Source organism: Erinaceus europaeus, chromosome 3, assembly GCF_950295315.1.
Source record: "Erinaceus europaeus chromosome 3, mEriEur2.1, whole genome shotgun sequence".
NCBI classification, from domain to species: Eukaryota; Metazoa; Chordata; class Mammalia; order Eulipotyphla; family Erinaceidae; genus Erinaceus; species Erinaceus europaeus.
In genome coordinates this window covers 1,880,457-1,903,785 of record NC_080164.1, presented here as the reverse complement: position 1 = coordinate 1,903,785, position 23,329 = coordinate 1,880,457, and the positions used below count along the sequence as shown (strand labels likewise).

At 48.3% G+C, this 23,329-nt stretch overlaps 1 protein-coding gene across 6 annotated transcripts in view; it reads right to left on the bottom strand.

Annotated features, from left to right (window-relative positions):
• Positions 1-833: 833 nt before the first annotated feature.
• The window catches only part of TRIB2 (tribbles pseudokinase 2), a 37,764-nt gene continuing 15,268 nt past the window's right edge, over positions 834-23,329 (bottom strand). For all 6 annotated transcript variants that reach the window (XM_060186575.1, XM_060186578.1, XM_060186577.1 and 3 more), the window contains one exon: positions 834-3,416. In XM_060186575.1, the coding sequence (XP_060042558.1) occupies positions 2,948-3,416 (469 nt within the window). In that variant the 3' untranslated portion in view covers positions 834-2,947. The remainder of the gene's footprint in view (positions 3,417-23,329) is intronic.

Below are 23,329 nucleotides of genomic sequence, written 5' to 3'. Positions count from 1 at the left end.
GTGTTACCTTCTGCTTTCAGCAGTATGGCTGGTGCCTTCTTCATCTCCTAAGGCTACTCCTTTCTGGGATCCCACTCAAGTACCACCCTTCCCAGGACACTTCCTAGCAGACTTAGAGCTGGTAAGGTGTGGTTAGTTTCTACTCTACTCTGCTCACAGCCTTTGTCTCTCCATGTCTGATGCTGCAGAGTGCACTGACAGATGATGGAGAACAGAGGACAATGGACAGAGGGGGTGCTGGCTACCCCTTTCAGGATTAACTCACCCTGTCTGGGCTGCACTGCCTCCTTCTGAGTGAAGTACACAGAGGATGAGGACAGGAGTGCATTTGGATGGTACTGTCTGCAGAGATATGCAGCTCTGATTTCTACACATCACAGGGTGAAAATGGGGTGGGATTTAATTTCTGAAAGTTGTGAGGTCTCCATGATGCGATTTTTTTCCAATCCCATTTTCAGCAGACGCTGCCTTCCTAGGGGATGCATGTGCCAGTCTGGACTGTGTGAAGTTCAGCTAAGCCTGGCTACTCCAAAATTTCTTCACACTTTTTGCAGTCTGTGAATACCTGATTTCTGGCCTCATAGGAAGAGTGACAACAGTTTTTGAGGCCATTTATGACTCACACACCTTTCTGTGTCTATCCCATTATGTCTGAAATTCACACCAGTGATGATTATGGTGTTGAGTAAGTCAGTGAATACATGCAATTTGACCTGTTTGGGTCCAAGCACTTTGGGAAAGCAGTTTTGTTGCTTTATACAAATCAAAGAGTAAACACCTAAAGAAACAAATTTCTGAATGGAAAAAAAAAAATCACTTGCCAGACCCCAGAATTTTAGTTAAATACGCACAATTTTATTGACTGAAGAGATTAGGACAAAAACATTAAACCAAATACAACAAAGCACCAGAGGCCATAGATTCCTGCCATGCATATGACATCCATCTTTCCTCCTTCCTGGTCCCTAAAAATTAGAGGGATGGGAAGAAGAAGAAGGAGGAGGAGGAGGAGGAGGAGGAGGAGGAGGAGGAGGAGGAGGAGGAGAAAAAGAAGAAGAAAGAGGTCCTTCTTGACACAGCACCATCTTCAGATTGTAAAACGCCTCTCTCTGTCATAGCTGACATTATCAAAATAGAATCCAGGGCAAATCCATGGCCACCTGTCTCCCGACTATGAAGGATTGAGCCGCCCTCCTGGGCACGTGGGGGTGGAGCCTGCAGGGCAGGCATGAAGCATCCAAGGTTGTCACATACATGCCACGCACAATAATGAAGCACTGATTCAAGTAACATTTACACTAGAGTCCATGTGTCACCTACCCCAAAAACATAACCAGTTCACGAGACGCATACAGGCAGTCAAATTGAAACAACTGAGGTACTGAAAACACAAAGGTTGATGCCGGAGGAGTCCTGTATCATACAGCAATAGAAAAGACATAATGGGAAAAAAAATGCCACTCAAAACCAAAGAAAGCTATCTAGAAAAAAAATAATAAGCCAAATAAATTGTTATTTCAGGGACAGTGATAATCAAACAAGAAAAAAAAAAAATATATATATATGTTAACTATAGCATGTAACATGTCATCCCAAGTCAACCCGTAATTGAAGTACTGGCTTAATACATCACAATGTGACATTTTCCTTAATAAATAGAGGAGTTTTTGAAAATACAAAGGTGCGTATTGGGATAGAGAGCTGTTTTTATTTATATCATCCTAGCTTTCAGCTTATTACCCTTCTTGCTTGTCTCTACTGAGGATTTTGTTTTGTTTTTGTTCTTTTCTTCCATCCAAGGAGAGCCTTCCATGCCCAAGGGATGATTCTTTGTAGAGGAAACTGGCGTAGCTGCCCTGTATTTCATACAAGTGGGACAATCTGCTCTGTTTCATTTGCTTCCAATGAGACAAAGACCAAATGTTTAGTTGAGATCAGAGACATGCAAAAGCTCCCAGTCCAAGAGCTTCCTGCTCTCTCACAGGCTAGCGCTTAGCTCAGCAAAGAGTGACACCAGCCACCAGCCCTCATTATTTAAAACAAAAAAAGAAGGAAGGAGTTGAATTTCTTTTCCTTTTGTTCCCTCTTTCTCGACGCTATGATAGCCGTAATGCATCTGGAAGTTTGACTTCTAGCAGCTTCCTGCCACAAAGCAATTGACACAGAACAGAACATCTTGCTGAAGGACAGACAGATCCTTCCCACCCCACCCCCCCCTTGAGGGAGCAAAGCATTAATGTGTCATTTCCTGACCAGGATATTCAATAGTTGATGTAGAAGAAATGACTTTGAGAAGAGAGATTAAGAGACACAAACTGGACTTTTCTTTTTAGTTTAGCACCCAGGTTTCATGTCAGTCTGTGTGCACCGGAATTTTTTGTTTTTTAAGTGAATCTCATTAGTTGTCAGATAGGTTGTTGGCTTGTTTTGTTTTTAAGAAAAAGGAAAGCAAAAATCTAAAAAAAAAAAAAAAAAAAAAGAAAGAAAGAAAGAAAAAAAAAAGAAATCCTTGGCTAATTGTACCTTCCCTGAAACATGACAAGAAGTTAAATGCTAACAGTGCAATGCCAAGATGTATGTCCGAGGCAGTTTTGATTCTGTCGGGGTCTACAATGATTTGGGAACAAAATGAAAAGTGGGAATGGTAGACGTGGCCCAGCTGGCAGGGGCATCCCCAAGACTCCACTGGGGAACAGGAAACATGTGGTGGTAGCTTGTCCCACCCAGATGACCTGGCCCCAGGTTGACCCCTGGCCCCTATCTCCTGCCCCATGCTACAAGTTCAGTCAGCTCCTTGAAGGTGTTCCTTCTTTGAAACCAAAAAACATGGTGAGTGTGAGTGTCTTCTATGCTCCCTGTCCAGGAGATGGTGTGTTTCCTGGAAGAGCTCCCTTCCTCTGCCCTCTTTCGCTCCTGGTACCTGCTCAGTATCTGTGGGAGCTTGAACTCAGTTAAAGAAAGGATCCAAATTCTCCTCCATGTTGACATCTGGCACCAGCTGGTCAGACACCTCTTTAGCACCACAGCCTGAAGTCGAGACATTAAAATCTGTCGTAAACCAAGGGTGGTCCAGAATCTCCTGGGAGGTCAGCCTCTCCGAAGGCTCCCGTCGCAGGATGCTTCGGATGAGGCACTTGGCCTTGGGCGACAGAGTCTCTGGAATGCTGAACTGGCCACGCCGGATCTTGCTAAAGAGGGAGCTGGGCTCAATGTCATGGAAAGGGTAGCGCCCCACCAACATGGTGTACAGCATCACTCCTAGGCTCCACACATCGGCTGCCTTGCCCGAGTAGCTGCCACTGGTATTCAAGATCTCTGGGCTCACATAAGCCGGGCAGCCATGCTTGTCTGAGAGGGAGTCATCATCCCCCCGTAGAATGTAAGCATCTTCCAGGCTCTCTAGCTTGACCCGAGTCCTGCAAGAGAGAGAGGAAAGTGTGAGTTCTCGCGGTGGTGAATTCTCACATGAATATGTGCATTGTACAGCGAGTGTTAGCATGCACAAATGGTCAGAGAAGAGAAAAAGTGCCAGGGGAACCATCATAGAGCCTCTGTCCTAATCCCAGGCTTGTGACTTTGGTTTCTTCATTGCCCCTTCTCCCCCCCACCCCGTGCCCCCAACCCTCAAGGAGACTTTTAGTTCCTCTGGGCCATCTCCACAACCACTCTGACAGCCACAGCAGGAAGACAAGCTGGAATTAACCAAAGGAGAGCTGTCAGGAGCTCTCTAAAAAGAAAAGGTCCAATAAAATCCTAGAAAAAAAAAAGTCAAACAAAAAGATTATTTCAGAAACAGAAATACTCAAACAAGAAAAAAAAAAAAAAGTACAGTACAGTACAGAATGTAACATGTCATCCCAAGTCAACCCATAATTGAAGTACTGGCTTAATACATCACAATGTGATATTTTCCTTAATACATAGAAAAGATTTTGAAAATACAAAGGAATAGGTTAGAGATTGGGATAGAGAGCTGTTTTTATTCATTGCTTTGAAATCTCCTCTGCAGCTGACAAGGCTGAGGAGTCATACAGTCCTTGTATTAAATAATGTCCACTAGTGAAGAGGGGAAAAAAAGGCAATGTTTGTGGTCCCTGAAGAGGTGCAGGACTGGGATCTAAGAGAATGATTTCTACGTCACACTATATACCCCCCCACACACACACACACACACCGTATGTGGCTCACTCAAGATTTCTATTTCTCTGTCTACAAGAGAATTGACAAAACAGCCGTCCTTGTATTTCACTTCATTTATTTTTGTAGTTGTTGCAAAATAGACACAGCACTTTATCCATTTTAATTGTTCAGTTCAGCAGCACTAAGTAATCTGTACTGTTGGAAGGCCATCTGGATAAGATCCTCTTATGTCTGTTTGTCTTAACATTCTGAGACGTTGTGATATTTACTGACATTTCTTTTCCTTTCTCCTCCCTCATCCATCTTCTGCTCTAATCTATAGGATGCCTGTTCTTCTTTCTTCCTTACATCAAATGCTCTATAAAAACAGGAAGGCTGTAGAAGCGCTAATCCAAATATAACTCTTCCTTTTTGCTTTTTCTAAGCTGAGGTGGAAGGTATCGCTTATCCACACTGACCTCACAGATGTTTCTAGGCTGGAGGTGATTCACTAAAACCCAAGGGGTAGAGGTGAGGGGTGTGCAAGCTGTAGGTAGGCCAGGGGCAGCTTCCTCCCCTTCCTGCAGCTGCTGCTACCCAGAGAGTCAGACTCCTTGCCTCTGAGTTCCACATCTTGGCCACCGAGCAGGCTGTAGACACAACTGGAGCAGTGCAAATACCAACGGTCACCATCTTCACAGTGAATGTCCGTCTTGGAGACAAAGGACTGTCCAGTGCAATGAACAAGCAGTGACATCGGAATCAGAGTGTCCCAGTTTGGGCTGTCTCCTCTGCCATGACACCCAGGAGTGATTAGTCTCATATTAAGTAAGAGGTGGCATCTTCAGTGTTACTGCCTCTTGACCCCCTCACCTTCTAGCCACAGTCCTGTCAGTTCCCCAGATACACTTCCTGACCACAGTCCTACTTCCTAAGCCTTACCTCTGTACCCCACACCCCCACACACTCCCCCTCTTCACCTGCACTGCACTCCCCTTTCCAAAGTTGCCTGGCCTAGCCTGAGCACCCTCTGCACAGATCCCCGGCTCCCACACACGAGCATTTCTAGCCTGTGTTAACCCAGTGGCCATGGCAAGGGGGCCGGTGGTCTCCTTTCTCACCTCCAGGAGACTGAGGTCACTTGTGAAGAGCACAGCACTTCCCGCATGCCTGGGGAACCTGGACCAACCTGGTTCACAGCAGACACTCATCCGGATACAAAGGGACACCCACACTATTCTTCAGGCTCAGAGGAACAGAGTCCCCACTCCATCTACCAGGCCAGGATTAAGCAAAGGACGCCCCCCGGTCCCAGGACAAGCTTTGTGAAGTCAGTGCTTCAGGCACTAGTCCAGGGAGGGCAGGTGGCAGAAAGGATTTCAGAGACTTAACTGGCTACTGACTCAGCCATTTCAGGAGACAGACGCCAGGGCCTCAAGCTCTCAGGCCTGGCCTAACCTACAGCTTTTGTTCCTTCCTTCCAGGTCACACCCCCAGGGTGACTCACCCTGTCATCACATTAAGCCTCTCCTACCAGCAGGCAGCAGTGACTCCAGTTTTACCTCCTGAAAACCCCCCATATCTCAGCAAAAGGTCTCTGAATATAGTGAGAGGTCTGTCTTGGCAATTAACCTCTGTCACTGCAATTCACCTCTGGAACTGTTCCCCTCCAGAAGGGACTCAGCAGCTTTGCTGACACCCAGTGAACTTGAGAATGAGACAGAAAGACCCCCACAAGTGCTGCTGAGGTCTGATTCCTGCTAGACTGATCTGTCTGCTACCTCCTACTCTCTCCTCCTCAGATCGCTCACTGGCTGTCTCTGCTTGTCACATCAAGTTTGAAACCAGAACCCAAGCTTGTTCAGAAAGAGCCCGGTGCAAATCCTGACTTGGAAAATTACCAAGTACCACAGAGCCAACACGATCTTAGAGACCAAAACTAAAGCGCTGGGTTATTGACACAGATCTCAAACATTCCCACAACCAGCCTTCAAGACAAAAATGGTTGTGACTGAATGCGGACGCCCAGATGAAAGCTCAGAGAGGGCCAGTCAGCGTGGTCAGGCTCAGTGATAAGCTCCAAAGACTAGTGAGGCTAGTTAGTGGTCTTCTCCCCTCTAGGAAGTGAGCAAAAGCCAGCCCTGGGTCTGCCTCCAGCCATCCAAGCACCTGACAGAGGAAACCAGACTCCATCAGAGCAGAGGCATCCTGGAGAGCCCCAGGGTAGGGTCTGGTGGAAGCTGCCTTTGTAGAGTGTCCTAGGGAGGGAAGGAGAGAAGGGGATGCCGGGAAGATGGAGAGGAAATGTAGTGCTGGTTCTCAGGAGATCGTGGACTTGTTTATATCACAGTCAGGCAGGAGGCGAGGCAAGAGGTCTGTCGGGATTGCTTCTCTAAACAAAGATGTCCAGATGCATCCCCACTCAACTCTGGGCCCTGGAGAAATGAGAGGGGCCTGGTTGGGACTGGAGCCTCAGTCCCTATGGGGCTTGCTCCAGAGCAGGGGCAGGTCTGCTGGGGACAGATAGCAGAGGAGCTGTGTGAAAGAGCTTTCTGCCGGAGGCTTCTAGGTCTAAGATTTGATTCCCAGTATCACCTTCAAGCAGATCTGAGCAGGGCTCCAGTTAAAAGTGAAGAAAGAAAGAAAGAAAGAAAGAAAGAAAGAAAGAAAGAAAGAAAGAAAGAAAGAAAGAAAGAAAGAAAAGCACGTGCAGGTCAGAATGTGGTGAAGAGGGAAGGAAAAGAAGAGGTCTTCTAAATCCAGCATCTCTGAACAGTCTGGGGGGCCGTTTTCCAGGAAGAGCAATCAGAATTCTGGACAATAAACTAAAGCAGTGCTGGTGGTCTTCCATCTTTCAAAAACCCCACCTGCCAAGTCAGCACGAAGGTGCAAAAGACAGGAACACAGGCTGGGCTGTCTTGACTCCTGTGAAGGTTTGATGAATGAATGCAAGTACATTCACTGGCGAAGAACCTAGCATTGTAGAGAAGATGCAAAAAAAAAAAAAAGTGTCAGCTCTAGTGGGCCTCACTATTGAGAGCCTCATGTTCAAGCCCATGTCCAACACAAGGGCCCAGACGGGCTGCCAAAGGAACACCCCCAAAAGCCTCAGCTTGTTCTAAGTAGAAGTGAATTCTTTTCTTTTTTAAATAAATAAATCATTTAGAAAATATGATTTATTTATTATTGGGTAGAGACAGAATTGAGAGGGGAGGGGAAGATAGAGAGGGAGAGAGGCAGAGAGACACTTGCAGCCTTCCTGGGCACGTGGGGACGGAGCCCGCAGGGCAGGCATGAAGCACCCAAGGTCGTCACATACATGCCACGCACAATGATGAAGCACTGATTCAAGTAACATTTACACTAGAGTCCACGTGTCACCTACCCCAAAAACATGACCCGTTCACGAGACGCATACAGGCGGTCATATTGAAACAACTGAGGTACTGAAAACACAAAGGCTTATGCCAGAGGAGTCCTGTATCACACAGCAGTAGAAAAGGTGACACCTGAAGCTTGCTCCCTGCAGGTGGGGACAAGCGGCTCGAACCCAGATCCTTGTGCACTGTGATGTGGGTGCACAACCGGGTGTGCCACCGCCGGGCCCAGAAGTGAAGTCTTTGACCATCTTTGCATGGCTTGCCCTCACAAACATCTACAGTTTTCTTCTTTCCAGCGTGGACCCAGCTCACTCCCTTTCATTTGATTCTGATTAAGATAACGCCACTTCACCCTTGTGAGAAGGTCACACATCAGAAAAGACAGGAATGACCAAGGCTGGTGAGGATGCAGAGAAAAAGGGGACACTTCTGCACTGCCGGTGGGAGGGGGAAACGGTTGAACCGTCACAGAAACCAACTTGGAGACTTATCGGTACACAAAGAATAGACCTACTCTACAACGCGGCAATTCCTCTCCTGAGGATTTACCCAAAGGAGAGAAAACACCTTCAGAAGAGACCTGTGTGCACCTGTGTTCAGAGCAGCCCAGTTTGCAATCGCCAGAACCTGGAGGCGACCCAGATGTCCAATATCAGATGAGTAGCTAAAACATAGGTTATATATAATATACACAGTGGAGTACTACTCAGCTGCTAAAAATGATGAGGTTGTCTCCTTTTGCATCTTCTTGGATGAAAGTGGAGGACATCATGTTGAGATAAACCAAAAAGGGAAGGATGGATATCAAATGATCTCACTGGACTTAAGTAGGAACAGGGAGGGAGAGCACAGAGTGAAATAAGGACTGGACCTGGTGCATTGCACCAAAGCAAAGGACTTTCGGGAGGGAGGGAAAGAGAGAGAGGGGAGAAAACTCCTGGGGCTTGGTGCATGGTGAAATTGTATGCACATGCCAATAATTGCCCTGTATAGCATTAGCACCCCTAATAAAAATAAACGAAGAAATAAACAGGGTCTGGGAGGTGGTGCCCCTGGTCAAGCTCACATAGTAACATAGCCCTAAGTGCAAGGACTTGCTCAAGCATCAGGGTTCCACCACCCCGGCCCCAGATTTCCCACCTGCAGGGGGATCCCTTCACAAGTATGGAAACAGGTCTGTAGGTGTCTCTCTTTCCTCCCCCTCTCTATCTCCCCTCCTCTGTCCTGTTCAATAAAATGGGAGAAAATGGCTACTGGGAGCAGTGGATTCCTAGTGCTGGCACCAACTTCCTGTGATAACCCTGGGGAGGGGGGACTTAAAAAAAAGAGAAGGAAGGAAGGGAGGGAGGGAGGAAGGGAGGAAGGGAGGGAGGAAGGAAGGAAGGGAGGGAGGGAGGGAGGGAGGAAGGGAGGGAGGAAAGAAGGGAGGAAAGAAGGAATGGAGGGAGTGAGTGAGGGAGGAAGGAAGGAAGGAAGGAAGGAAAGAAGGAAGGAAGGGAGGGAGGGAGGGAGGGAGGGAGGGAGGGAGGGAAGAAGGGAGGAAGGGAGGGAGGAAGGAAGGAAGGAAGGGAGGGAGGGAGGGAGGAAGGAAGGGAGGGAGGAAAGAAGGGAGGAAGGAAGGAATGGAGGGAGTGAGTGAGGGAGGAAGGAAGGAAGGAAGGAAGGAAAGAAGGAAGGAAGGAAGGAAGGAAGGAAGGAAGGAAGGAAGGGAGGGAGGGAGGGAGGGAGGAAGGGAGGGAGGGAGGAAGGAAGGAGTGAAGAAAAGAAAAAAGGAGGCAAGAAAGGAATGAAGGTAGGAAGGAGGGAAGAAATGAAGGAATGAAGGGAAAAGGAAAGAAAGAGAGAGAGAGAGAGAGAGAGAAAGGGAAAAGATGATCCAGACAGACTCCATGGAGGCAGCAAGGGTTCATGGAAGGGAGAGATGGCAGAAGATGCCAAGAGGGGTGGTGAAAATATCCGTGCCCCGAGCCTGGGAATGGCAGTGGTTAGTGCCTGCCTGCAGCTCCTCAGCACAGAGCCAGAAGCCCCAGGCAGGACTGACTTGGCAAGGAAGTGGCATCTCTGTGAGCGAGTGAGCATTTTGCAACCTGTCCCTGGAACAAGCAGGGAACAGCCTGCTTTGCTTTCGGCCTCTGAATGAATGAGGCCCGCATGCAGAGCAGCCTCCATGCTCGCCACTGCCCCAGCCCGGTGCCAGCCCGGTGCTAGCCTGGTGCCAGCCCGGTGCCAGCCCTGTGTCATTGGAGCCCCGGAGCCAGTGTGGAAGCCAGGGGACAGCAGGACTCTGCCCCACGCCCGCCTCTGAAGCCAGGGAGGAGCCAAGCAGCTCTCAGCAGGGACTGCAGGGTGCCCTGTAGGCCGGAGTCAAAGGCATAGTAAGACTCCAGGCTCACGCAGCTGTCTCCCTCCCCTCGAAGGCAGACAAATGGGCCTGGGCAGACAGCGCAGGGATTCTGCAAAATGACTCTCCTGTCTGAAGCTCTTAGGTCCCAGGTTCAGTCTCCAGCATCACCATCAGCCACAGCTGAGCAGGTCTCAGGGGGAAAATAATGATGATGATGATGATGGTAATGGCGATAATAATAATGACTGGAGAAAAGCACAGTGGGGGTCAGGCGGTAGCACAGCGGGTTAAGCACACATGACGCAAAGCACAAGAACCCGCTTAAGGATCCCGGTTCGAGCCCCCAGCTCCCCACCTGCAGGGGAGTCGCTTCACAGGCGGTGAAGCAGGTCTGCAGGTGTCTGACTTTCTCTCCCCCTCTCTGTCTTCCCCTCCTCTCTCCATTTCTCTCTGTCCTATCAAACAACGAAGGACATCAACAACAACAATAATAACTACAACAAGGCTACAATAACAAGGGCAACAAAAGGGGGGGTGGCCTCCAGGAGCAGTGGATTCATGGGGCAGGCACTGAGCCCCAGCAATAACCCTAGGGGCAAAGAAAAGAAAAGAAAAGAAAAGAAAAGAAAAGAAAAGAAAAGAAAAGCCTAGTGGTTCTGCAAAAAAGACTCTCCTGACAGAGGGTCACGTTTAATACCCAGCACCACCATCAGCCAGAGCTGAACAGGGCTCTGGGAAAATGATGGTGATGATGATGATGATGATGATGATGATGATGATGATGATGATGATGATGATGATGATGAACCCAGCCTGAGGTTCTGATATCCTAGGTTCAGTCCCTAGGACCACCATCATCCAGAGCTGAACAGAGCTCTAGCCTCTCTCTCTCTCTATCTATCTCTCTATCTCTCTATCTCTATCTCTCTGTCTTTCTCATTAAAAAAATGACACTGAAATTAGTGAAGCCTAAACTGTTACTAGTTATGACCATGAAATGTAAGCTCAGGGTGGAGGGTAGGTAGCATAATGGTTATGCAAACAGACTTTCATGCCTGAGGCTCCAGAGTCCCAGGTTCAATACCCCATACCACCATAAACCAGAGCTCTGGTTAAAAAAGAAAAAAAAAAGGGAGCTCAGACCTGCAGGGATGCTGAGGTTACACAGGCTCCTGTGCTGAATATGGGTCCCATGTCAGATCAATGGGGCTCACAGTTAATATTTATAGACTTTTCCCATATTTGGGAGCTACTCTCTGCCCTGATCCAGCTTTCTAGTCCTATTTCCAACCCTGACACCATAACTTCAGACAATACCTTCAGCCCACTTGCATGTTATCTGTCAGGCTCAAGCAAAAATTAGTAAAGTCATGGGCCCCTTGGAATACAGCTAAATAGACTTCCTAGCTTTTTCCGACATGGAGACCCCAAGTCTCATCTGATATAACTTACTTTTAGGTTCCTGATTATTAAACAATTTGTTCTGCTTTATAACTTAATGCTTTTTCAGCCACCAAGTTGCAAATGCTACCATTATGCCAACCTGACTTTCCTGGGCAGACGGCCTCACTGATCCTGGAGCCTCCCCTCCCCAGAGCCCTGTCCCACTAGGGAAAGACAGAGACAGGCTGGGGGTGTGGATCCACCTGCCAACACCCATGTCCAGCGGAGAAGCAATAACAGAAGCCACAACTCCCACCTTCTGCTCCCCATAAAGAATTTAGGTCTATACTCCCAGATGGATAAAGTCTAGGAAAACTTCCAAATGAGGGGATGGGAGGTGAAACTCTTGTGATGGGAATTGTGTGAAATTATACCAGACAGAATGCAGAACTTGCATGCCTGAAGACCCAGGTTTGATCCTTGCTACCTCATTTTTCAGAAGTACTCTGAACTCTCTATGTTTCAAAAAAGAAAGAAAGGGGGAGTCAGGCGGTAGTGCAGCAGGTTAGTTGCACGTGGTGCAAAGCACAAGGACCGGTTAGGATCCCGGATCGAGCCCCTGGCCCCCCACCTGCAAGGGAGTCACTTCACAGGCGGTGAAGCAGGTCTGCAGGTGTCTATCTTTCTCTCCTCCTCTCTATCTCCCCCTACTCTCTCAATTTCTGTCTCTACACAATAACAAATAAAAAATTTTTAAAAAAGAAAAAGCCTTTAAAAAAAGAGGAAGAAATAAAGGAAGGAAGGAAAGAAAGAAAGAAAGAAAGAAAGAAAGAAAGAAAGAAAGAAAGAAAGAAAGAACTTTAAATGGGGCAGGGCCAAGGGCAGAAACTCCAGCAAGGAAGCATTGCATTGCAGAGGACCAACAGACACGTGAGAAAATGCACAGACACTGGTTATCAGAATGATGCTAATAAAGACAGAAATAAGACAGGACATCGAGGAGAAGCTACAGATGAGAAAGTGCCAAAAAAAGAGGTGTTGGAGAGGCCAAGAGGGAGACACACTCGTGCAGGACTGTGGCAGTGTCCATTGGGCCAACCCTTGTAGAAAACTGTCTGGACACTTCTCAGAACACTAGACATGGACCTGCCCTATGACCTTGCTATTTCTCTGCTGGGGATTTATCCAAAGAAAACAAAAGCACCTACCAGAAGAGACTGGCGTACACCCATGTTCATAGCGGCGTGATCTGGAATGGCCCAAATTTGGAAGCAACCCAGACATCTAATGACAGACATGTGGTTGAAAGAATTGTGGTATGTAATGTGAAAAAGGGATTCATCTCCTTTGCCTCTCCTTAGACAGAACCTGAAGACATCCTACTACATGAAATAAGTCAAAATGAGAAGGACAAATACTAAGTGGTCTTTCTTATAAGTGAAACTTAAAAAATTAGAACAGGGGGTCTGACGGCAGCGCAGCAGGTTTGGCGCACATGGTGCAAAGCACAAGGACCAGTTTAAGGATCCCAGTTGGAGCCCCCGGCTCCCCACCTGCAAGGGAGTCGCTTCACAGTCAGTGAATCAGGTCTGCAGGAGTCTGTCTTTCTCTCCCCCTCTCTGTCTTACCCTCCTCTCTTGATTTTCTCTCTGTCCTATCCAACAACGAACAACATCAAGAACAGCAATAATAACCATAAAAAGGGCAACAAAAGGGGGGAAAATGGCCTCCAGGAGCAGTGGATTCATGGTGCAGGCACTGAGCCCCAGCAATAACACTGTAGGCAAAAAGTAAATAAATACATACATACATAAATAATCAGAATAGAGAGGGAAATCACAGAGTGAACCCTGGACTGGGTAGAGTGCATTGCACCAAAGCAAAGGACTCTGGGAAAAGAGGTGGGGAGAAGGGGGTCTTCAGGTCCCCTTACAGGATGATGCAAAGATGAGAAATCATACCCAGGTGTCAGAAACTGACCTGTACCCCCCAATAAAAGTGAAAATAATAATAATAAAGCTCAGAAAAAAAATTTTAAGAAGGTGAACAGATGACAATCTGACCTGAAAAGGGGTCTTTAAACTTTAAAATTTCTTGATTTTAAGTTTAATTCTCAAGCTCCAAGGAGGGGAACACTTCCTGTGTGCTATCATAGTAATGACAGTGATGAGTAACGGTAATAATAATAATACAGCGGCCATAGACTGAGCCTCTCTTAAGTTCTGGTACTTTCAAAGCCAACATTTTTTGTCATAACCAAACCAAGAGGCACATATCATGGTGGATTCCTAGTTCTTCAGATGTGAGGCAGTGAGGACTGCACAGAGAACTGAGTACCCTGGGTCACACATGAGGACCCAGAATACTGAGCTTGAATCTAGGTCAGGAGGATCCTAGTACCAGTATCCTCTTCAAAATACATCCAGGAACCAACGCCATGAACTTGATTTAGCATCAAAAACAGAGAAACTGGACACACAGTGGCAGACTTGGTGAAGCACTCATGCCATACTCAAGGACCTCGTCCCCCTCCTCCCTTCCTTCCAACAAAAATATTTCTTTTTTTTTATTATTTTTTGATTTATAATAGGATAGAGATAGAAACTGAGAGGGGAGGGGAGACAGAGAGGGAGAGAGACAGAGAGACACCCCCAGCCCTGCTTCACCACTGGAAAAGCTTCCCCCCTGCAGGTGGGGGTCAGGGATTTGAACCTGGGTCCTTGTGCACTGTAATGTGTGTGCTTAACCAGGTGTGCCACCGCCTGTCCCCCTTTCCGTCCTTCCTACCTTCGTTCCTTCTTCTTTCTCTTTCACCTTATTTCTGCCTCTCTATCTCTCTTTCCTTCCTCAACTTCTCTCTGCCCTACCAAAAGAAAGACAAGATAGACAGATACAGACAGACTAGAAGGGAGGAAGGGGAAGAAGGGAGGGAAGGAGGGAGGAAGGAAGTCAGCCTCCAGAAGCAGTGGATTCATCATGCAGGTGCTGAGACCCAGTGATAATCCTGGCGACAATTAGAGAGACTTTAAAAGATCATCAAGAGAAACATGGCCAAGGTTTACCTACACTAAGTCAGGCACAAAGCCACCCCAATTAGGAGGTCACTGCAGTAGCTCATGCAGCCAGTAAGGAGGCCCCACCCAGAGCAGAGGGGACTTGCCTAAGGTCACCAGCTGCTAAGTGGCAGGGCTGACTTTCCATCCCACGCCTGCAACCTCCAAAGCTTGGGTTCCACCTCAAGTCACAAAAGATAGCAGATGTAAGTCAAGCTCTGGGACCTTCACAGCAGCCCTGGGCGCTCAGCAGGAAGGGCTTGGGGCAGGGTGGGCCAGGGCAGGGCTGCTGGGAGTGTGGCCAGCTGAAGTGGGCCCGGCCGGGGCGGGATGTCCGGAGGCGGCCTGCGGTCAGCGGAATCCGAGAAGTCACTGAAGGCCGCTCCTCGGGTGAGGTCCAAGCAGACAAAGGGTCAAGTGAGGGAGGAGGGTCAGCACAGCCAGGTCAGGCCCTGCCCCATCCTGCAGCCACAGCCAAGCTGCCCTTAGTGGTCAGGCCGGCCGCCGTGCAGGCAGAGTCCCCCGGACCCACAGCCGCTGCTCTGAAGCCATCCTCGTGTGCAGAGTCCCAGAAGTCACCAGAGAAGCAGGGGGCCAGATCCTGCGGCTTCTTCAGCAGACCACACTCCCACTGCACTTGGCTCCCAAACATAGCCACAGGTGCCAGGGGAAGGGAAGAGTTGAGGGAAAGGGGAGGGGAGACTGGGCAGAGTCAGACCAGAGCCAGACCAGGCAAGAGGGCCCAGCCAGCAGAGGCCGCAAGGTAGCTTCTCCCTTCCCCTTGGGGCTCTGTGCCACCGTGCTTGGGAGCTGGGGATCCCTGCCAGTGTTTGATGTAGGAGAAATATAGAGGCTTGATCTCTCACAAATAGATGTTCTCTCTCTCTCCCTCTCACTTGGTAACAGTAATAATGAATATGATTATATGATTATCCTGTGATTTTGTCATTGTTTCCTTTTTAAAAATTAAAAAAAAAAGGTAACAGGGGTACAAATCCACACAATTCCCACCACCAGCATCCCATGTCTCATCTCTGCATTGGAAACTTCCCTATTCTTTATCTCTCTGGGAACATGGACCAGAATTCTTTATGGGGGCACAGAAGGTGGGAATTTAGCTTCTGGGATTGCTTCTCTACTGGACATGGGCATTGGCAGGTCAATCCATACACCCAATCTGTTTTTTTGTTTTGTTTTGTTTTGTTTTGATTATTTGTCTTTGGTTTTGTTTTACCAGAGCACTGCTCAGTTCTGGCTTATGGTGGTGCAGGGGATTGAACCTGTGACTTTGGAAGCTCACGTATGACAGACTCTTTGTATAACTATTATGCTATCTATCCCCAGGCCTACACTAGCAGCTGGGAAAGATGGAGCGAGAAGCAGCATGGCTGGGAAGAGAAATCCAGCCTGACTTAATAAGCACCCAGGTGCTGCCCCAGCACAAGCCGTCCTGCCAGATGGACAGGCCAGAGCTGTCTGCGGCCAGGTGCTCACTGCCGCCTCACTGTGGTCACCTGGGTGATGGGGAAGCCACCCTCCCTCAGCTGCCTTCTAGCTGTAGGAACATCACTCTAGGGTAGCCTCCCCTGTTTCCATAGGAAGAGACAGGGAAACCCCAGAATGGTGATACAGGCTGACTTGTCATCAATACTCCATTCTCCTCTCCCCTCCCCTGCATTCAGACCTCCCTTTATAGTCTCCCACCCCCAGATGGATCAATTCAGCCTCTCAGAAAAACCTCCTCAGGCAGTCTGTTGCTTAAGGCTGGGTGGGGGGTCTTTGGAGGGGCCGCCTGGCCCTGCTTTTGCCAAGGAGGTCAGCCACACCTGCGCCAACCTTGCAACACACGCCAATCTGGGGTCCAGAGCTCACTCCCTAAGCACCATGGGAGTGGGAAATGAGACCAGGGTTCAGGCCCATTTACAAGTCATAAACTGGAGCACTCTGAGAAGACACGCAGGAAATAAGTTCAGAGAGTTGGGAGATCTGGTCAACCACTAGCACATTACAAGAAGGACTTTCACCACTTGAGTGTTTTCTCTATAGAGATAAGGAAAGGTAAGCATAGAAGCCAGAACCCTCACCTTCTGCATCCCCAAAACAATGTTGCTCCATACTCTCAGTTGGGGAGAAATAACAGGGGAGGATGACCAGAGGACCCTGAACTCCAACTCCATCAGGAACAGAAGAGAGAAGAGGAAAAAGGCAGGAATATTTGGATGGAGTAACAGGTTTATGTATCACTTGGAAAGGAAGAGAAGGTGGGACCTTAAAAAAGGTGGGGGCAAATATAGACAGATTTGTAGAAATAACGGTCAACCCATGTCCGCAACTTTGGGGGAATTGTTGGAGCTTCCAATGGAGGGAATGGGGATCCAGAACTCTGGTGGTGGGAACAGCCCAGGGTGGTGCTAATTATCTTGTGATTTTTGTAAATCAATATTAAATCACTAATAATAAAAATAAAAAAGGAAACAAACCAACAAAAAGGTATGTGTAAGCACTCCCATCCCAAGCCTCCTGGTTCGGACCTGACTGAAGCATCGGCAGTCTGAACTTGTTACCCACACACACACACTTTTCATAATCACAAAGCTAACTCATCCCTATCCTGCCTAGAGAAACCTTTCTATGTCTCCTCCCAGATTTCAGGTCACATCTGAAGTCTTCGTCCTTTAGCCAAAACTCAACCATCGTTTCCTCTCCAGACTAGACTCATCTTGCCTTGTGAGTCCTCCCCTAAACACACAGGTGTTTGAGGTCACTTGTTGTTGGGATATTCCTTAAAACATTAAGCCAGCTCCCCCTGCTCCACCCTGCATTCCTGACACTAAGGCCTATCTACATAATCATTGTTTTGCCTGAAAGATCCACACCCATTCCATTCTTTTGATCTATCTTCTTTCAAGACCCTCCCTGCCTCCAGGGTATTAATTAATCCCACCAGTTAAAACCCTCGCAAGAGTTGCTAAGGAAGTTTCTACCTTCCCGGCCCAATTTTGCCTTTCTCCAACCCCCTTCCTAGCCATTTCCGTTTCTGACTTGCCATTTCCAGCTCTGACCGATAAAAACCTCCGCTCTCTAATCAATAAATACATTGCATTGCCTAGACCACCACAAGCTTGGTTCCTGAGCCATCTATCTCCCACGTCGCTGAGTGAGTAGCAGCCCAGGCTGGCTCCGGTCGAGTTCTCTCCAACCCAAAGAGTACGTGTCCAGGAAGAGGAACCCCCACGCTAGCCCGGCAACTTGTCTTTACTTTCGAGATAGACCCCTTCCCACACTGCCTCACTCAGACTGCACCCATGAGGGAACCCACCTCCTCTTGGATGGAATCATTCTGTGTCTGCCCCCACTGTGGGAAGTCTCCTCCACTCACTCCCAGAGAACTCTCTGAAGTGCCTTTCTTCTCTAAGGGGTTTGTTAAAATAATTGTGATTCTACCACTTCCACCAGCCCAGGCTCTCTCCAGTATCACTTGCTGCCTCCAACACCTCACAGTCTAAAGAGCACACAGTAAGAGCTTAGTAGATATTTGTAACACCCGATGATTCCAACATCAGAGATGTCCCCTGTGCCAACTGCCTATACTTACACACACTGAGGCATGATTTTGCCTTCAACTTGCAATGTCTAGAATCCAAATACACTTCACATAGGTCAGGACCAAGAAGCTCTCCACTGTGCCAAGTAAGACATTGAAAATGAGTCCCCACCTACTGCCTACTACCATCAATATACCTAATTCGCCCACCCTCCCACCCCCTTAGGCTGATGCTCTCAGTGTAGAACGGGAAAACATACACCCACCAGGGACATTCACTTCTTCTTCTAGCGTTTGCCCTTCTTCCATAGCCAGTCAACAGTGTCAGGTTGAAAGCTGTCAGGAGCTGCTTGTTGCTGGCTTTGAAAGTGACTGGGATCCATGTGGATTCAGTCGGCTAGGAAGGATCGTCAGTTTCCCCAATGAATGGGTACTCATGGGATGCACCACGAGAAGGGACATTCACTAAGCACTGAAAAGTGCTAAGTCCTGTGTCAGGCATGCAGGATAGAAAAATAAAGACCCCTTCCCACAGTTCTGAAAGAAGTAAAACCCTCTCTACAGGATGGAGGGACAGAGCATAATGAGATTGCCCCCTGGGGCTGGTTCGCTGGCGGCCTGATCCACAAGGGCTGTGACTACCCAGGAATACTCAACACTGAGTGTAGCTACACTCCAGGTGGTCAGGCCCTACTGGTGTGTTCTGAGTATGCAGGTGGTAGTGCACCTGGCTAAGCACAGGCAACAGTGCACAAAGACCCAGGTTCGAGCCTCTGGTCCTCTCCTGCAGGGGGAAAGCCTCAGGAATGGCGAAGCAGGGCTGCAGGTGTCACTCTGTTTCTCTCCCTCTCTATTTCCCCCTTCCCTCTCAATTTCTGGCTGTCTCTATTCAATAAATAAAGAAGGGGTGAGGGGTGGAGCACCCAGTTAAGCACACGCACATAACACTAAGCACAAAGACATGCACGAGGATCTGGGCTGGAGTCCCACCTTCAGGAGGATCGCTTCACAAGTGATAAAGCAGGTCTGCAGGTATCTCTCTTTCTCTGTCTCTCCCTCATCTCTCAATTTCTCTCTGTCCTGTCCAATAAAATGGGGGGAAAGTGGACACCAGGAGCAGTGGGTTCCTAGTGCTAGCACAAAGCCCTAGCAACTGGAGGTAAATGATGATGATGATAATAAAAAACAAAGATAATCTAAAAAACTAAGAAAAAAAAAGGCCGAGCCCCCAGTTTCTCACCTGCAGGGGGTTCACTTCACAGACAATGAAGCAGGTCTGCAGGTGTCTGTCTTTCTCTCCCCCTCTCTATCTTCCCCACTTCTTTCCATTTCTCTCTGTCCTACCCAACAACGACAAAAAGGCAACAAAGGGAATTTTTAAAAAGTTACACACACACACAAAAAAGAGGACCAGGTGGTAGCACACCAGGTTGAGAGCACATGTTTCAGTGCACAAGGTCCCAGGTTTGAGCCCCTGGTCCCCACCTGCAGAGGGAAAGCTTTGCCAGTGGTGAAGCAGGTCTGCAGGTGTCCCTATGCCTCTCTCCCTCTCTATCACCTTCTTCTCTCTTGATATTTGTCTGTCTCTATCCAATAAAATAAAAATTAAAAAATTAAAAATAAGAAAAAGAAAAATAGAGTTAAAAAAGATATTTTTCCCCAAGTTTAACAGTGGTGGCATTTATTTAACTAGGCATCTGCATTCTTGAGCCAGAATTGTATGTGACATGCTTGTCTCCTGGCCCAGGTAGCCCGGTCAAACCCCAGGCCAACCAGTAATGATCTGTAAGTCCAAAGTGTTCATGTCCTCATCTGTACAATGGCAGTGATAACAGTTCTTTACATTCTGTTAATAAGCTAATTCATTATCTGAATGGTTGGTTCATTTAAATATAGTAGTTAGTAAGATCAAATGAGTTCAAGAAGTGTGTAAATTCATTTCAAATATTAAGTCAGAATAGGGCTTGGTACCTAATAGGCCTTAAATATTACTTTACTACATGTAAGACCGAGGAAACCAAGATTTCTTACTCACTGGATGTTTTGTGTATGCCTTGTACACGCTAGGTGCTCAAAAAATATATATATTGTTTAAAATGATAAAGCAATTTCTATGTTGTTAAATTATGAGATCTAGAGCCATCAAATGGTGACCAGTCATGACAGATATCTACTTCCCTGCAGGGCACCAGGCACTAGGCTGAGTCTTTTTCTTTTTTTTAATTATTATTATTTTTATTTAATTATTCATTGGACAGAGACAGAAATCAAGAGGGCAGAGGATGCTAGAGAAGAAGAAAGACATAAAGAAACCTGCAGCCCTGCTTCACTACTCACAAAGCTTTCCCCCTGCAGTTGGGGACTGGGGGGCTCAAACCTGGGTCCTTGCTCCTGTACTAAATGCACTTAGCCAGGTGCACCACCATCAGACCCTTCTAGGCTGGATCCTTTAAGCTCATTATCTCCATCTCGAGAAGGTGGGTCAAGGTCACGAGGCTAAGTGCTGAAGCATAAATCTCACCACAGAGCCGAGTCTAGTCAACTTGTGCATTAAACATAAATAGCAGGGCAGGGGGAGATAGCATCATGGTTATGCAAATAGTCTCTCATGCCTGAGGCTCCGAAGTCCCAGGTTCAGTCCCCTGCAGGTCCGTAAACCAGAGCTGAGCAGTGCTCTGGTAAAAAAAAAAAAAAAAAAAAATAGATAGATAGATAGATAGATAGATAGATAGATAAATACAAATAATAATCAAATAAATGAATAGCAGTTTGCTGAGAAAATACCTCCTACTCAGTCAATTTCTAAGACAGGGACCTGAAGAAAGTCCCTCCTTTCTCATGTCCGTGTAAAGAAACCCTTGGCAAATAAGGTCATACCCCACCTGAGACACTGATGACAGTGTCTTCAAAACGCCACTGCTACATGTTTCCTTACATTGAAATGAGAAAGGTGAGTTGATTTCTCCCTTCATGTCAAAGAAAGCAAACTAAAAGCAGCTGTCACTGAAGTTATCTAGGCCAGAGATGTAGGTCATGGGATGTGTACAAGAATGAGGTCCTGGGGAGGATACTCAGATCGTAAAGGTGGGTGTCTCAAGGGAGACCCATGGGTCAAAGTCAGTCAAGGTTCTCATTCTAGGCAATGAGCTGCCTCTCTCCTTCTGTGTCACACTCCATTCTGCCTCCTTCCTACTCCTTCACTCATCCAGAGTTCCTTTGTTCTGGGATCAGTAGCTTCTGTCCCCAACAAGTCTGTCAGGAAAGGGCAGACCAAGGACACAGAGCTGGACCATTAAAACACAACCAGGCCAGAGGTTAAGTGTGGGCATCATTGGGGGCTGGGGTGGTACCCTGGTGGGTGGGGGTGGGGAGGGAGGCAGACAGGGTGACACCACCATAAAGCTCTGTGAGGGGAAGGAAAGCAAATTCTGGTCTCCGGGGCTCCAGTGCCAGCCGCCTGCACGCCATTAGGCACTGAGACCTCCTCCCTGGAGGCAGCAAACCTGAAGCCCTAAAGGTAGCAGCACTCAGACTGACACTAAGGCCTCAGACAGAGAACAGGGCGGAGGGCTGCAGGGCGGGCAGGGCGGCAAGCTCCCCTCCCAGGGAGAGGCGGGCTGAGCCTGGGCAGATGGTGTTTATTCATTCCCCTCCAGTCCCTAGGGCCCTGGGCCCCTGCAGAGGGTCCTAGCCTCCCTCCTGACACAGCAGGCTCTGCTCCTCTTCCACAAAGCAGAGGAAATGAAACCCATGACGTGGAGAGATACAGATCTAACCAGAGAAGCATGTACAGAGGCCTGCTTCTCCGTTCACAGGGGGCTTTTCTGTGCATGGAAATATCAGCACTGAGCTGCAGCCCAGGGAGAGGGAACAGAGCTGAGTGAGACAGGGATTTCTTTCTCTCTTTCTTTCCTTCCTTCTTTCTTTCTTTATTTCTTTCCTTTCTTTATTTCCTTCTTTCTTTCTTTTCTAAATTTATTTTTAGATGTTTTATTGACTTTCCTTGAGAGAGAGAGAGAGAGAGAAACCAGAACCCACCTTACTGGGCTCTGGCTGATAATGGTGCTGGGAACTGACCATGGGACCTGGGAGCCTCAAGCAGGAGATTCTTTTTATAGAACCATCACCACCACCACTACTACTACTATTATTCTAAAGGGAAGAAAGAAGGATGAAAGAAAGAGAGAAAGAAAAGGAGGGAAGAAATAGAAAGAAATAAAAGAAAAAGAAGGGAGGAAGGAAGGGAAGGAGGAAGGAAGGAAGGAAGGAAGGGAAGAAGGAAGGAAGGAAGGGAAGAAGGAAGGAAGGAAGGAAGGGAAGAAGGAAGGAAGGAAGGAAGGAAGGAAGGAAGGAAGGAAGGAAGGAAATAGCAGCTGCAGAAATGGACCACGCTGAGCAGGATCCTGTAAGCACCCTCAGGCTACTCACCCATGGGGACACTGTTTCCCAGGGAGCCCAGGACCAGCACCACAAGGAGGGACACCTGTCTGTTTCCTGGCTACAGAAGCAGCTCCAGGAACCCTCACAGCCTCCCCACAGGGTCCCCGGGTTACTCCTGCTCTGAATCAGCCACAGCTGGGAAACTTCAAGAGACCTGCTCCAAGCTGAGCAGAAGGGCTGCTCACCGGAGCCACAGGGCTCGGGGTCCTGCTGTCTGAGGGGCCGTGACCTGTGTGTGGTGTCTGCAAGGCCACCTGAGGGAACGTGGACTGGCTGCTGACAGCTCCAACAGGAACAGGCTCACGAGTGAGCAGCCCCTCATGGACACAGGCAGACAGTCGAGCGTGGAAAACTCCCGTAAGCAGTTCTCCTTCTGAACCCGGGGAGTCCAGCCAATTTCATTATGTAATGCTTCCATATTCAGTCATGGTCAAGATAACAGAGCAAGGAGCAAGGAGCGGATCCTTGAGAGGAGAGAGGAGAGAGGAGAGAGGAGAGAGGAGAGAGGAGAGAGGAGAGAGGAGAGAGGAGAGAGGAGAGAGGAGAGAGGAGAGAGGAGAGAGGAGAGAGGGGAGAGGGGAGAGGGGAGAGGGGAGAGGGGAGAGGGGAGAGGGGAGAGGGGAGAGAGGAGAGAGGAGAGAGAGAGAGAGAGAGAGAGAGAGAGAAAGAGAGAGAGAGAGGCAAGAGGGGGAGGGAGAGGGAGAAGGAGAGGGAGAGGGAGAGGGAGAGAGAGAGAGAGGCAAGAGGGAGAGGGAGAGAGAGGCAAGAGGGAGAGGGAGAGAGAGAGGGAGAGGCAAGAGGGAGAGGGAGAGGGAGAGAGAGAGAGGGAGAGGGAGAGAGAGAGAGAGGCAAGAGGGAGAGGGAGAGGGAGAGGGAGAGGGAGAGAGAGAGAGAGAGGCAAGAGGGAGAGGGAGAGAGAGAGAGAGAGAGGCAAGAGGGAGAGGGAGAGAGAGAGAGAGGGAGAGGGAGAGAGAGAGAGAGAGGCAAGAGGGAGAGGGAGAGGGAGAGAGAGAGAGAGAGAGAGAGGCAAGAGGGAGAGGGAGGGAGAGGGAGAGGGAGAGGGAGA